Genomic DNA, 12,727 nt, shown 5'->3' on the forward strand with positions numbered 1-12,727 from the left:
CCCTATATCCATGTCCCTAAAGTCTTCCTGGTTGCCAAAGTTTACTCCCTAGTAGATTCCTCAAGAAGTGTTCAAAGAAACAAAAAGTTCCCCAGCTTCATACTTGTGTTCGTAACACTTTGTCTGTTTTTATACTTTAGCCAGTCTAGCTGGATATAAAACTCCAGGCTCTCTTTTGCTTTCCTTGAGAATACCAGGCGTTACTCCATTGCTTCTGGCATAAAGTGTTGCTATCAAAATCAGATAATCTAATATTCTTTCCCCTTAATAATGACTTGGGTCTTCGCCTAGATACCCCAAGATTCTTTTCTTTCAAGTCCAGTAATTTTTAAAGAATATATCTGCCTGTTGGTCATTTCTGCATCTATTTACACAAGTATACAACATGTCCTTTCCAAATGCAGTGGCAAATCTTTTATTATTTCAGGAAATTTATTTCAATTATTAGTACTTGTTTTCATTGCTTTGGTTCCTCCTCAGGATCTCTTATATACTCTATAGTTGACACCTTACTGTCTTTTTTTTTTTTTTTAAAGATTTTATTTATTTATTTATTTGACAGAGAGAGACACAGTAAGAGAGGGAACACAAGCAGGGGGAGTGGGAGAGGGAGAAGCAGGCTTCCCGCGGAGCAGGGAGCCCGATGTGGGGCTCGATCCCAGGACCCTGGGATCATGACCTGAGCCGAAGGCAGGCGCTCAACGACTGAGCCACCCAGGCGTCCCGACACCTTACTGTCTTTAATAACTCATCTTTTTCTAGATGGTTATTTTTCTTCAGTTTTTTTTTTTTTTCTCTTATTTCTCTTCAGTTTCTCTAAAATTCTCCATTGTGCTTTTCACTCTTGTGTTCCTTCTAGGTTAGGTTTCATTTCATTAGTGACTTTTTTTTTTTTTTATTTCTCTTTCCTCAGTTACCACATTTCTAAGACTTCCCTATTCAGATTTATGTTGCTTTTGTATTTGTATCACTTTCTAAATTTGCTTGGGTTTGTTCTGAAACATTAGGTTATAGTTTTCACTAGTTCCATGGACATTTCTTTCTGTCACGCTTTCATTGTCTCCACGAATATTATTCTGCTCTTTATTCCTTTCTTCTTACAAAAACCCTGTGGGAGGGGTGCCTGGGTGGCTCAGCCGGTTAAGTGTCTGCCTTCTGCTCAGGTCATGATCCCAACGTCCTGGGATCGAGCCCCGCATCAGGCTCCCTGCTCAGCGGGGGGACCTGCTTCTCCCTCTCCCTCTGCAGCTCCCCCTGCTTGTGCTCTCTCACGGGCTCACTCGCTCGCTCTCAAAAAGAAAACAAAAAAAAAAACCCTCTGTGGGAAATTTGACTATGATCCTTGTCTGTTACTCATTTTCATATAAAATAAAAAACTTTCAAGAAAACTGGAGGAGCCAGCTTTTCTGTGTTTCGTAATAGGCCTTTCCTGTTTTTATGAAGGGTACTGAAATACGGCCTCATAAATGAGATCTCCTGTGCATTCACCTTCTCCCACTTCATCTGACCTTTTCCCCTTTGCCTCTACTGCCTCCATCCTGCTTAATGTGGATTCTATTCCCAGCAGTGTCTCCTTAAGTGTGGGGCTTTGGCCAGGAAGGGAGCTTCAACTGGCTTTGAAAGTTCATAGGGACCCGACAGCTCTGACCCCAAAGAACTCCTGTGCACCCCTTATATCCTGGGAACTGAGAAACATCTTAGTCTCTGCTGCTGTTCTCAAACTTGCTTGACACACTTTCCAGGGAGTTTTTGGTGGCTATCTTGAGGTTTTCTTGTTCTCAGGACTTTCAGATAGCCGCTGCTTCCTTCTGCATCCTTCTGTACAAATGCTGACATCATGCAGGTCTTGTCGTTATTGGAGATTTGCCCCCACCCATTATATTAGGGTTTGTGGGGATACCATTCGCCTAGTCTTGTAGAGGCAGCTGAACGTGAGTTTTTAGTTTTGCCATTCTAGCTACTCTGTTTTTAGAGAAAACTGTAGAGATTCAAAAAACTATGCCTTGCTGTCATCTTCTCAGAGCTCAAACATTTTTTTGGAGGTACATTTAGTAAGTATCCCTAAAATCTAAAATTTTTTTTAAGATTTTATTTATTTGAAAGAGAGTGAGCGAGAAAGCACAAGCAAGGGGGAGTGTCAGAGGGAGAAGCAGGCCCCCTGCTGAGCAGGGAGCCCGATGCGGGGCTCTATCCCAGGATCTTGGGATCATGACCTGAGCAGAAGGCAGACACTTAAACGGCTGAGCCACCCAGGCGACCCCCTAAAATCTAAAATTAACAAAGGTGAATTTATTTGCTTTCACTTTAGAATAAAAGCACTAAGGACTAAGAAATGCAACTTTGCAATGTGATTAACCTTGGGTTTCCCATCATTTCCATACATATCAAATGCTCTCTTATGTTATATGTACAGGATGTAATCATTAATTGCTTCCACTTAGAAATTAGAAGCTGAAATAATAAAAATATGAAATACAAAAGGAAAATGAAAGAGAAAATAATCTGGAAGTCTTAAAACAATTTTAAGAATATTTATTAGAGCAGACATTCACATTAAGATATTTTTAGGGATTAGGATGGCAAAAATTATTCTTTCTGCAAGGATTCACTGAGTCACTTTTATGTCCCAGGAACCCTGCCACACAGACACGGGGCACACAAGAAAGATAAGCCACAGCCCTCTGATCTTGAGGAACTGTCAGACCAGGTGGGACAAAAAACCGGTAAGCAAACGTGTGCAAACGCTATAAAGGCATTAACTAAAAATGATTTGCTAGAAAGAATAATCCTGGAAGGAGAATATCTACCTAACTATTAGGTTTGTGGCTTACTTTATGCATTTCTTATTTCTTTTTTTAAGTTTTATTTATTTAAGTAATCTCTACACCTGACTTGGGGCTCAAACTCACCATCCCAAGATCAAGAGTCACATGCTCTTCGACTGCGCCAGCCAGGCGCCACTTACTGTATTATACATTTCAGAAGCACTTGGAACTCTTTCCTCCGCTGAGTATACACTATTACTTTCGTATTTCCTAAAACAGGAGATTCTTCTTTTTGCCAGCTGAATTAGAGAGCTATTTTTAACTATAATACTCAATGCTCACAAAGATATATTAAAAGACACACATTCATGTAATGCTAGTGAGTGTAAACTGGTACATATTAACAAAAAGCTTTCCGAAAAGTTGTATCAAGGGCCTTAAAATTTTCCAAACTCTATAACCCAATACTTACACTCCTAGGAATCAATTGTAAGAAACTAATTTAACATACAACCAACATTTATGCACAGATATTAGTGCTTTAAAAAAAATGGAAAGGAAAAATTAAAAAAAATAACTTAATGTCTAATAAAAGATATCAAACAACTAGGAAATGATCATATAATGAAATAGTCTCAAATCAGCACACTTTAAAATGAATTTCTAAAAGTAATTCACCCTCAAAAGATATACTTCTGAATGCTCTAGACTGGTTCAAGTTTAAAATGACAGCAGATCACTATAGTTAGTTAAGTTTTTGATGACACGGAAATATTTATGATATAATGCTAAGCCAAAAAAAAGAAGATATAAATAATATAAAATACATTCTAACCCAAGCATACCATCCTGAATGTCAAAGATGGCACAGAAAACCAAAAACTGAAAGGGAATGTGCCAGAATGAAGTACACAGAACTTTGGGTGTATTTCCTTCTACTTATCTATATTCTTATAAATTTCCAAATTTTTTCAGTGATTGTGTATTACTTTTAAATAAAGAGAGAAAAAGTAAAATTCTGAGAGCAAAAATAAATTCACTGAGTTTATCATTCACCAAAAACAATAAATCTGTTGAATTATTAGGATGGAATCTGATAGCCCAGGGTTAAGAAATGAGTAGGAGCTACAGAAGGGAAAACATATAAAGATCAGATGCACAGGACCATGCGAAGAACAATTCCAAAAGGAGGCAACTGGCAATATGTGCCAAATATTTAAATGTACAAACCCAACACAGCGCACCCTGCATCTGAGTGCGATTTAAAAGTTCTTTTTTTTAAATTTACAGATCTGGCTTCTAATTGTTCTATAATAATATGCCATACTCCTATGATAGCTGAAGTATGCAAATCTTGCCCTACAAAACTCACATTTTAAAATAGAGAATCTAAAATTTTAAATTCTGCCGTATTAGTTTTAAGCTTAAACTTAAATTCATACATTTAACAAATATGACAATGACCCTATGAACAAATCGGCACAATTTAAAATAAATTTCCAAGGCATTCCTCCTAAAAGAGTTGTCATTCTGTATGTTCTAGAACTATTTCAAGTTTTAAAGTGACTAGCCCAGGAGCACCTGGGTGGTTCAGTCATTAAGCGTCTGCCTTCAGCTCAGGTCATGATCCCGGGGTCCTGGGATCGAGTCCCACATCGGGATCCCTGCTCAGCGGGAAGCCTGCTTCTCCCTCTCCCGCTCCCCTTGCTGTGTTCCCTCTCTGGCTGTGTCTCTCTCTGTCAAATAAATAAATAAATCTTTTAAAAAAATAAAATAAATAAATAAATAAAGTGACTAGCCCATCACTGTTGTTCAAAGACAATTTTAATTGTTAAAGAAGCCCATGTCAACAAAATAAAGAATGGCATCAACTGCTATATCCAACAGCTTTCCAGAAATTACGTTCCATTGGATGCTAATGAGCATAAACAACAAATAAAAGGGTGGGGAGTTCCTTTTATCAAGTTAAATTGAAAAAAATGCAAGAGCTTTTATGTTAATATACACAGTAATCTCTGAGAGTGCATCTTGCAAATGCAATCTCAGGAGTGAGTGATTCTACATCCTTCAAATAAATGAAACTGGTTACCTCTTAATTCAAAAGGGTAAAGAATGTTCCTAGGTTCCCAGGACAACGGTATGCTGAGGTAGAATGTCCCTCATCTCTAACGGGAATGAAAGGGCGTGGAGGGGTGTGCGCAGAAGAGACATCCAGGAGGCTGCCACACGAGTCTGAGCTCAGGAGAAAGGAATGGGACACCAACACAGACTCTGATAACGTCGGCCTGTGGATGTCAGGTGAGGCCACTATCGTGAAGGCTATTAACCAAAGAGTATTTTCTGTTTTTACTCTAGATGCCTTAAATTCAATACATAAGTCTTAAAAACATGATTTATCATAACTATCCACCACATCATTTCTTACATATCTGCCCCCTCCTCCAACTGAACTGTGCTCCTGGATTCCTAAGCACAGGGACCCTTGTGAGCAGAGCACCTATTACAGTATGTTACAGCACCTGGTACAAAGCAAATATTAACCAAATAAATGTTTGGTCACAAATAATTTTTCATCCAAAAATTAAAAAATAATCCAAGTTTACTTTATTTATATTCTTATTTTTAAATATGCAAAAAAAAACAAGTACAAGAATACCTATATACACAAGTACTAGAGATGCATCAAAGTTGGACTCTGGCTTGGTGTTCAGTAAAAATCTATTATTAAAGCTTTTGCTTTTGAAAAACCAATCATCAGTCAACACCTACTTCAACATCCTTTCTGGTGTCCCTGTACCCACGCTTAATCAATGAAATGGTATGAAAGAGTAGGGTATCATCACATCTAACCAATATAAATCAGTACAATGAAAACCTAGGGAAAACAGAATATTCACTTTCAAGTATGCATAAGCATTCTAGAAATAACTTTCACTGAAAACTCCTTATGAGCTTTTATGTGTTAAATTTCTATCAGTTGAAGTATAATAAAATGTGTGCACAGTAATACAAGAGCAAACTGCTGCATTAATTAATGATGATTAGGACAGCTGCTAATTTTATGTTCAAAAACAATTATTAACTTGCAAATTGTTACAAGGGAAATACACCAAGAGCTAATACATATACTAGAGAAAGCTAGATCTTCCTTCTTGAGTTTTTTTTTCCTATATTTATAAGCCAATAAATGTTGACAGTTTTTAAAGAATACAAGGCCAAATGAGAGAGACTGGATTATATCATAAATCTAACCTTTGTAGAAGTTTTTTGTCTTCTAGCATTCATAAAATTAACTAGGTAGCCTTTATAAATGGTATTCACTCTTTAGATATTTCCCATTTCATCCATAAGCCTTTCAAGAAAAAGAGCTATTTGGGAATGCTTTGTATCGTGTAAAGATTAAAGTAGAAATAAAATAGCAACTTTGCCACCTCAAAATTTCATTAGGGAAAATCTCCAAAATCATTAATATTCATGGATAAATCTATGAGATACCCCAAAAATACTTTGTTCCTCTACTGACCTCAGTTGAAAGTGAGCATCTACTTGGTATAGCCAATGTGCAGTATACTGCCCAGCGAGCAATCCAGGAGCTGACAGTGCTGAGAAACTGTTCCTGCACCAAAAGGTCAAACTTATAAAAATCTGACAACAAAATGTTCATAAAATTCTAAAATATTTCTCTGTAAATACTCCTATTTATTTCTTTACGACGGTGCTACTCAGGCTGAGCACCATGTTGACTTTCTCAGCCACTCAGCCAGAACGCGCACGCGGAGCAGCTCTAGTTTGCCCAGGCAGACACACACGCGCCCATCAGAGACGGGGCACAGAGGATTACTCAGTCACCTTCTACTTAGAAAAGAATTACCATCAGATTCTTTGAATCCCTCATGAACATAAAATATTATTTGATCTATAATTTAACTTAAAAAATATTCAAACATATTTCTTCATTCAAAATAGTAGAGACATTTTTTAAATCCCACTCTAAAGTCAAAAAGGTAATTTTTTCCTTTAGAAAACAAAGATCACCAAAACCAAAAACTAGTCACAAAACTTTAAGAGCTACACCAATAACGTGATTAAGTTATTTATGAGGTTTATGTAGTTACTCTCCAATTAAAGACCACATTTTTCAAAGAGTTTATAAATAAAATCCAATAAGACTATCCTGACAAAGTCTGTAGATATAAGCCACTTGGTTCAACAAAACACCTCACAATCAGCCTGATTTAAAGAACATACAAGTTTAAAGGTTAACACTTTATCCATTAGCTACACTGTATTTTCAAGAGTCTGAACATAGCCACAGATGAGCTAGCCTCCAATTTCCCATTTTCCATCAGCAAGATCACCTCAATTAATAATAAAGCAATCCAAAAAATTCTTTCAGAAATGCCTTTATAGTGCTTCTCCTGCATAAATACAAATAACAAACGGATGAAAGGAAAGGAGGAAGGGAAGAAAGAAGAGAAAGAGATAGGGATGGAGGAAAGGATGAAGGAGGGAACAAGGGGGAAAAAAAACCAAAATCCCAGACCGTATTTTTCCAAAGAATCATACATATGGGTGTAATATCCTTAATTTAATTTTCAGTCTTATTTTAGATACACTACTAACACCTACTCCACATGCCTTTAAAAGATTCACTCTATTTTAACGGGGATCTGAAGGACACACACATTCAACCATAAAGGTGAATATTAGTGAATATTTTATTTATTTTTAACAGAAACACTTCAATTCTCACCAAAGTATTATCCAACCACCTTCAAAAAGGTCAAGACTAGCAATCACTGTGCTGTACTTGTATTAATACCACACTGTAAGTCACTATCAAACGGATTCCCAAAGTCGTTTATTAAATATCCCAACTAACTTTGTATTTATTGATCTAAATTTAATTCCCCCCCCACTAATGCTGTTTATCAGAAAGCTCCCCCATTCAAAATACAGCACCAGTTCCCACATTCGCTCAGACAGCCACAGCTTTACTGTATTTCAAAACTTGAGTCACCTGTATGCATCGTCTTCTTTCAAGTCTCATATCATCCTGATGGGGTGGGGGGAGGGAGGGAAGAGTCCAGCAGCAAAACTATAACACTGTGTGAAGAAAAACAGATTATGATAAGAGATAAGGATGCAAGACAATTACCCCTACTGAGGAACATCTAATGTAACTACAATCCCCAAAACAGAGATAAAATTACTGCAAATTCGTTTACTAACATTTATTTACGCTTACTTGAAAATAATTTTCATTAATGGAAATCAATTATATATATAAAAGGTATTCAATTGTCAAGGAGAGAAAGTTTCAAAATCTGCCTACTACCAATGAAACTTCAGGCATTTCCAGGTATGAAATAAACAGTCAATATTCCACTATTCTATATAATTTGGGAAAAATTTATACTTTTGTAATATCCATCAATTCACAAATCAGTATGAATATGAATTCACTTTTCATCGTGGCTTACTATCAGAGAGGTAAACAGAGGTAATGCAGGTTGCTTTACAGGGAAGATAATATGTCAATCTACCAATGTTATGTGTAAATTAAATTCTGAGACACTGCTCACAACTGCTCCTCTAAGCCCACAAGCCCTCATTTGCTTTTGCTCTCCAAGTGGCTTCTCTTACACTTTACTGTAAGTCTTTCACTGTACTTCCTACTTACTGCTTCCATTGGTATTTCACAAATGATCAGCAAAATTTATAATGACTGACAGGAAAGCAAAAGCAACCTCAATGTTGTTATCAACTGAGAGGAGGTGATAATAGAAGAGAGGAGGACAAGCACAGGCTGCAACCTAACTTATTTATAAGTTGAGTCTAAAAATTCTTTTTAAATTGATACTATGGAATTCAATAAATACTACTAATGACACAATGTTGCTTATGTTGGCCAAGTTCCCAAGCCAGGCAAAAAAAACTTACTGATACCAAAAGATATTATTGATCATGGGCACTGGGGACCGCTGAGAATACCGAAAGGTAACCAATTCTCGATCCTATCTGAACAAAATCTAAAATAGGTTGTTTTCCTTTGTTAGCACTCTCTCAACTCCTGATGTCTCTAATTCCCTAAATTTTACCTTAGGGAAGCCCAATCATCCTGCTTCCCAATCCTTTCTCCTAAGTAGTCCTGTGTTCCTAAATTACCATCCAAAACTCCTATTACCTCAGTGTGGTTCATTTCAGGTATGTGATAGAAAGAAATCAACTGGACTGAAATAATTTACTTTCATATTTGCAGTTTTCAACAAGGATGCTACTAGCTAGTCCAAATGAATCCCTAATTGGAAGAATTCTAATCACATTACAAACTAAAGTTTAAAATGACCAAGGTAGCTTGAAGAAAAACATTTTTAGGCAAATGGTCATAATATAGATTTGAATGTATATTTATTTCCCCAAAATATTTCTGCTCTTCATTAATTTCTCCTTCTATTTTTGAACTCCCAGGTTCTTTAAAAGCTAGACGTCTGTACTCGAAATAGCAGTAACTGGAAGTGTAGCTCAGGGACAGGGATGTACATGTATGAATTATCTGTAACTCAGGAACTGCCTGTGTCTAAAATCATTACCTATATTCCAGATTCCATTCCTAAAGAACCACGTTTCCAGTTTAGATGCTATGGTAAAACCTTAGACATGGGACCAACTGGTACCCATTTTGGGGGGTATATGGATAGATGGATGGATGAACATTAAAGCACTACATCAAAACAGTTTTATTCCAAAAAGTAATAGTATCTGAAGCCTCAAGAGTAACGATTTTTACTTCAAAGACATAGTTTTCTAACCATTTTTCTCTCATAAATGGTCTTTACGATTTTAGCATGGACCATGGGGACAGGAAATGTGAATTAAATCTCTAGCTATGAATTATATATTATCAAATCTTTTAGGTTCTCAACATCCCATTCTTCAACTATAAAATGTTACTTACAATGCTATCTACACTTTACCAACTTCAATGGTTTCAACAGGATAGATACTGCTGATACCAAAGGACTTCAAAAGAAAAAAGCAGAATCAGATGAACCATTAGCATTTTTTATTCTATTAAAAGCAGTTAGAAATTAACAGACTATCCCATTACTGTATGAAATATTTAAAGGTAAGAATATGGGCGGGCCAGTGATAGAAAGGAGAGCACATCTGACTAAGGATCAGAAGAAGCATGCATCAATACTGTCTGAACCTAAAACGGACATCTTTTAGACAAGTCAACCATTAATCACTACTCATTTGAAAAGTAGCCTTTAGCAAAGGGTAAAGTATCTCTACAAGTTACAAAACTTGCTGTCTTCATATGCAGCTACTAAACCATCACCTACTGAGCAATGCTAAAACTCCTTAAGTCTTGACCTTGGACTGCTTTAAATTAAGATTCTAGTGATAATTCCATATATCCTTTAGGTTGTTCACTTTTCAAAAAAAAAAAATCTGTTTATATCAGGTCAGCATTTTATGACAGTAGGTAACAGCAAACACCAAATGTACTTTGCAAACTATAAACACAATTTTCTTTCTAAAGAAGCCTAAAAATCCAGTCATATTTTAAATTTTTCTGAGAAAAACCTACAGTGAATTTTTCACCTTTCCCCCCACAAATGGAGTCATTCACAAATTATGGAGCTAAATAGATGCTAATGATAAAAGCAACTACTACTATCCTTACCACAGGCACCTCCTATTATCCTCAAAATCTTTTACAGTGTGCTTTAGCTCACGTTTTGCCAAAGGCAATTTAACAGTCTGCGAACACTCTAGAAACTGAGCTTAACTGGTTTTTAAAACTAAACCTGCAAACCATTTTTCGGTTGTCTGAAAATCACGACATAATAGTAGTAACCTACAGCACATCTGCAGGGAGAGAATTTCAACAGGCTGAGTTTAAACACACAGAATGCCCAGGTAGGTATCAGACTCAGTCTCTTGGCACCGGTCTCTTTCTACAGAGGGAGGGGGAAGGTGAAGGAGAGAGGGGGAGAACACTGAGACACCTAATTAAAAGCAGTGACAGACTGAGATTTATAAAATTAATGCTAATCCTCAAAGATCAAGACTGGCAAAACAGTGACTGAAATGAATGCATTAGCATGATATGGCAAATCCAGATTAACTCAGGAGTTAATGAACTAAATGGTAGCTATGACGTTTTCTCTTTCATGTCACAATGTCTTATAATGACATAAAACTAAAAATTATATGTAGTTTCAAAGTAACTAAATTAGCAGGTAAGTGTGACAAGCAGCAGGTGAAAACGATCAGTATGACAGGCTTCAGAAACACTGATGGGTACTGTTTTATTTCTTAAGCTGGGTGGAAGCACACAGCTGCTTATTATTATCTTTTAATTTTACAAGTTTTGTATAGTATGTATGTATATTTCAAGATTAAAAATTTTAATCCACATAAAAAAACAAAATATAACACACAATAGTGTTTAAAAGGACAATTCAGATAGTTTAAAGATGCCAATTTAAGAATAAGCTACCCACTCCCAAAAAAGAATAAGCTACAAAAATGAAAGCAGGGAAAACTAAGCTGATAGATCTACAATTTGATTCATGCATTAAAATTACAACGGGATTATCTAAAAATTATACTGTGACTGGCTTTCCTTATAAACTTCTACTCTTTTACACTAACATTAAGGAAGCAACAGAAGTGTCTTCTTTTTCCATATAACAATTTTAGAACAGATTTTCTAGAATTACAATAGCCAAAGAAGTCAAAGCAAAAATAGAAGAAAAAAAAAAATCATGGTTTTATACCTAACCCAGGAAAAAAAGTCTATTAACTCTAATTCCCAGTAAGATGATCAAACGGCATATAGAGAAAAAGCATTTTCACTAACTGGAAATTTCAAGTGAAATTCTTAAAACCAAGATGATTTATGATTCCTCCAAAACCCCTAGAAATAATTCTAGTCTTAAAAAAATTAAAAAGGAAAAAAAGATTTAAATGCACAAGACTTTAGAATGGGATATCAAAGAAAATTCTGAGTAAAACTGCAGGGAAAAAAGTAACATCTGCTAAACACTTACTATGCACCAACTACTCTACTGAGACACTTTACAGAAGTTGACACATTTAATCTCATACACATTTAATCTCATAACAATCCTAGAAGTAGGCACTGTGATTTCCATTTCATCAATGGGGAGAGCAAATTCAGAGAGATGAACCCGCCTGGCCGAAGGTCACAGCTTGTGAACTCTCGTCCTACACCAAAGTTCATATTTTCCACCACACCAAAATGCCTCTCACTAATAAGCACTGAAACAGTCATGGGAAAATTTCAAAGATTCAAGAATCTAGGTGTGTCTGGGTCTGATTTTAAGACCCCATACTCAATCTTCCACCTCAACCATCCCAAACAAGAAAGAAAGTTCATAAGCAGTAAATTAATTTGTAAAAAGCGCTGCAGTTTAGAATGGTAAAGAAACTCTCAAGTTAGTCAAGCAGAGAAAATTGGATCACAGCATATAACAGACTGATATATATATTCCCTCTACCAAAAAAATTAAAAGAGACGAACTAAAAAGAGGGTAAAAACCAAAAGCAGGTAAGTCATTACTGCACCAAAGCCTTGGGCAAGATAAAAAAAACATGAAGGATTATAATTATATGACTCCAATGGCAAGTTGGAAGTGGAAGTAGCGGATATAAGTGTTAAAGAAAATAGAAAGATGTGATTTCTCATGAAATTATGTGAAAAAAACTAACATCCCTGAGTAAGCACTAAAGAGAAGGTTCAAGAACTAAGAGCTGAGTGGATTAAATAAATGTTGCCCCAAATTTTTGCTCCTTCAAGGACCAAGTTACTTGGCCTCTCTGGGACTGTATCTGGGCTCAAATACAACAAAATTAGGCACTGAGTATTTGTATACAACAATAAATACAGGAAAACAGGAGGAAAATGCCCCTTATGCATATTATCT

General features: G+C 36.1%; 1 protein-coding gene across 11 annotated transcripts in view; it reads right to left on the reverse strand.

Annotated features, from left to right (window-relative positions):
- Positions 1 to 12,727, reverse strand: part of DYRK1A (dual specificity tyrosine phosphorylation regulated kinase 1A) — a 236,629-nt gene that overhangs the window by 86,380 nt on the left and 137,522 nt on the right. For 6 of the 11 annotated variants that reach the window (XM_054504094.2, XM_064578924.1, XM_045902458.3 and 3 more), the window contains one exon: positions 7,786 to 7,871. The exons of 2 other annotated variants lie outside the window; for them this stretch is intronic. In XM_054504094.2, the coding sequence (XP_054360069.1) occupies positions 7,786 to 7,795 (10 nt within the window). In that variant the 5' untranslated portion in view covers positions 7,796 to 7,871. Of the gene's footprint in view, positions 1 to 6,288; positions 6,382 to 7,785; positions 7,872 to 12,727 lie in introns of all 11 variants that reach the window. 3 more of the 11 variants (XM_064578957.1, XM_064578947.1, XM_064578950.1) reach the window with 1 other exon arrangement.

Source organism: Mirounga angustirostris, unplaced genomic scaffold, assembly GCF_029215605.1.
Source record: "Mirounga angustirostris isolate CCGP_5_RB_7025 unplaced genomic scaffold, mMirAng1.0.hap1 SCAF_1, whole genome shotgun sequence".
NCBI lineage: Eukaryota > Metazoa > Chordata > Mammalia > Carnivora > Phocidae > Mirounga > Mirounga angustirostris.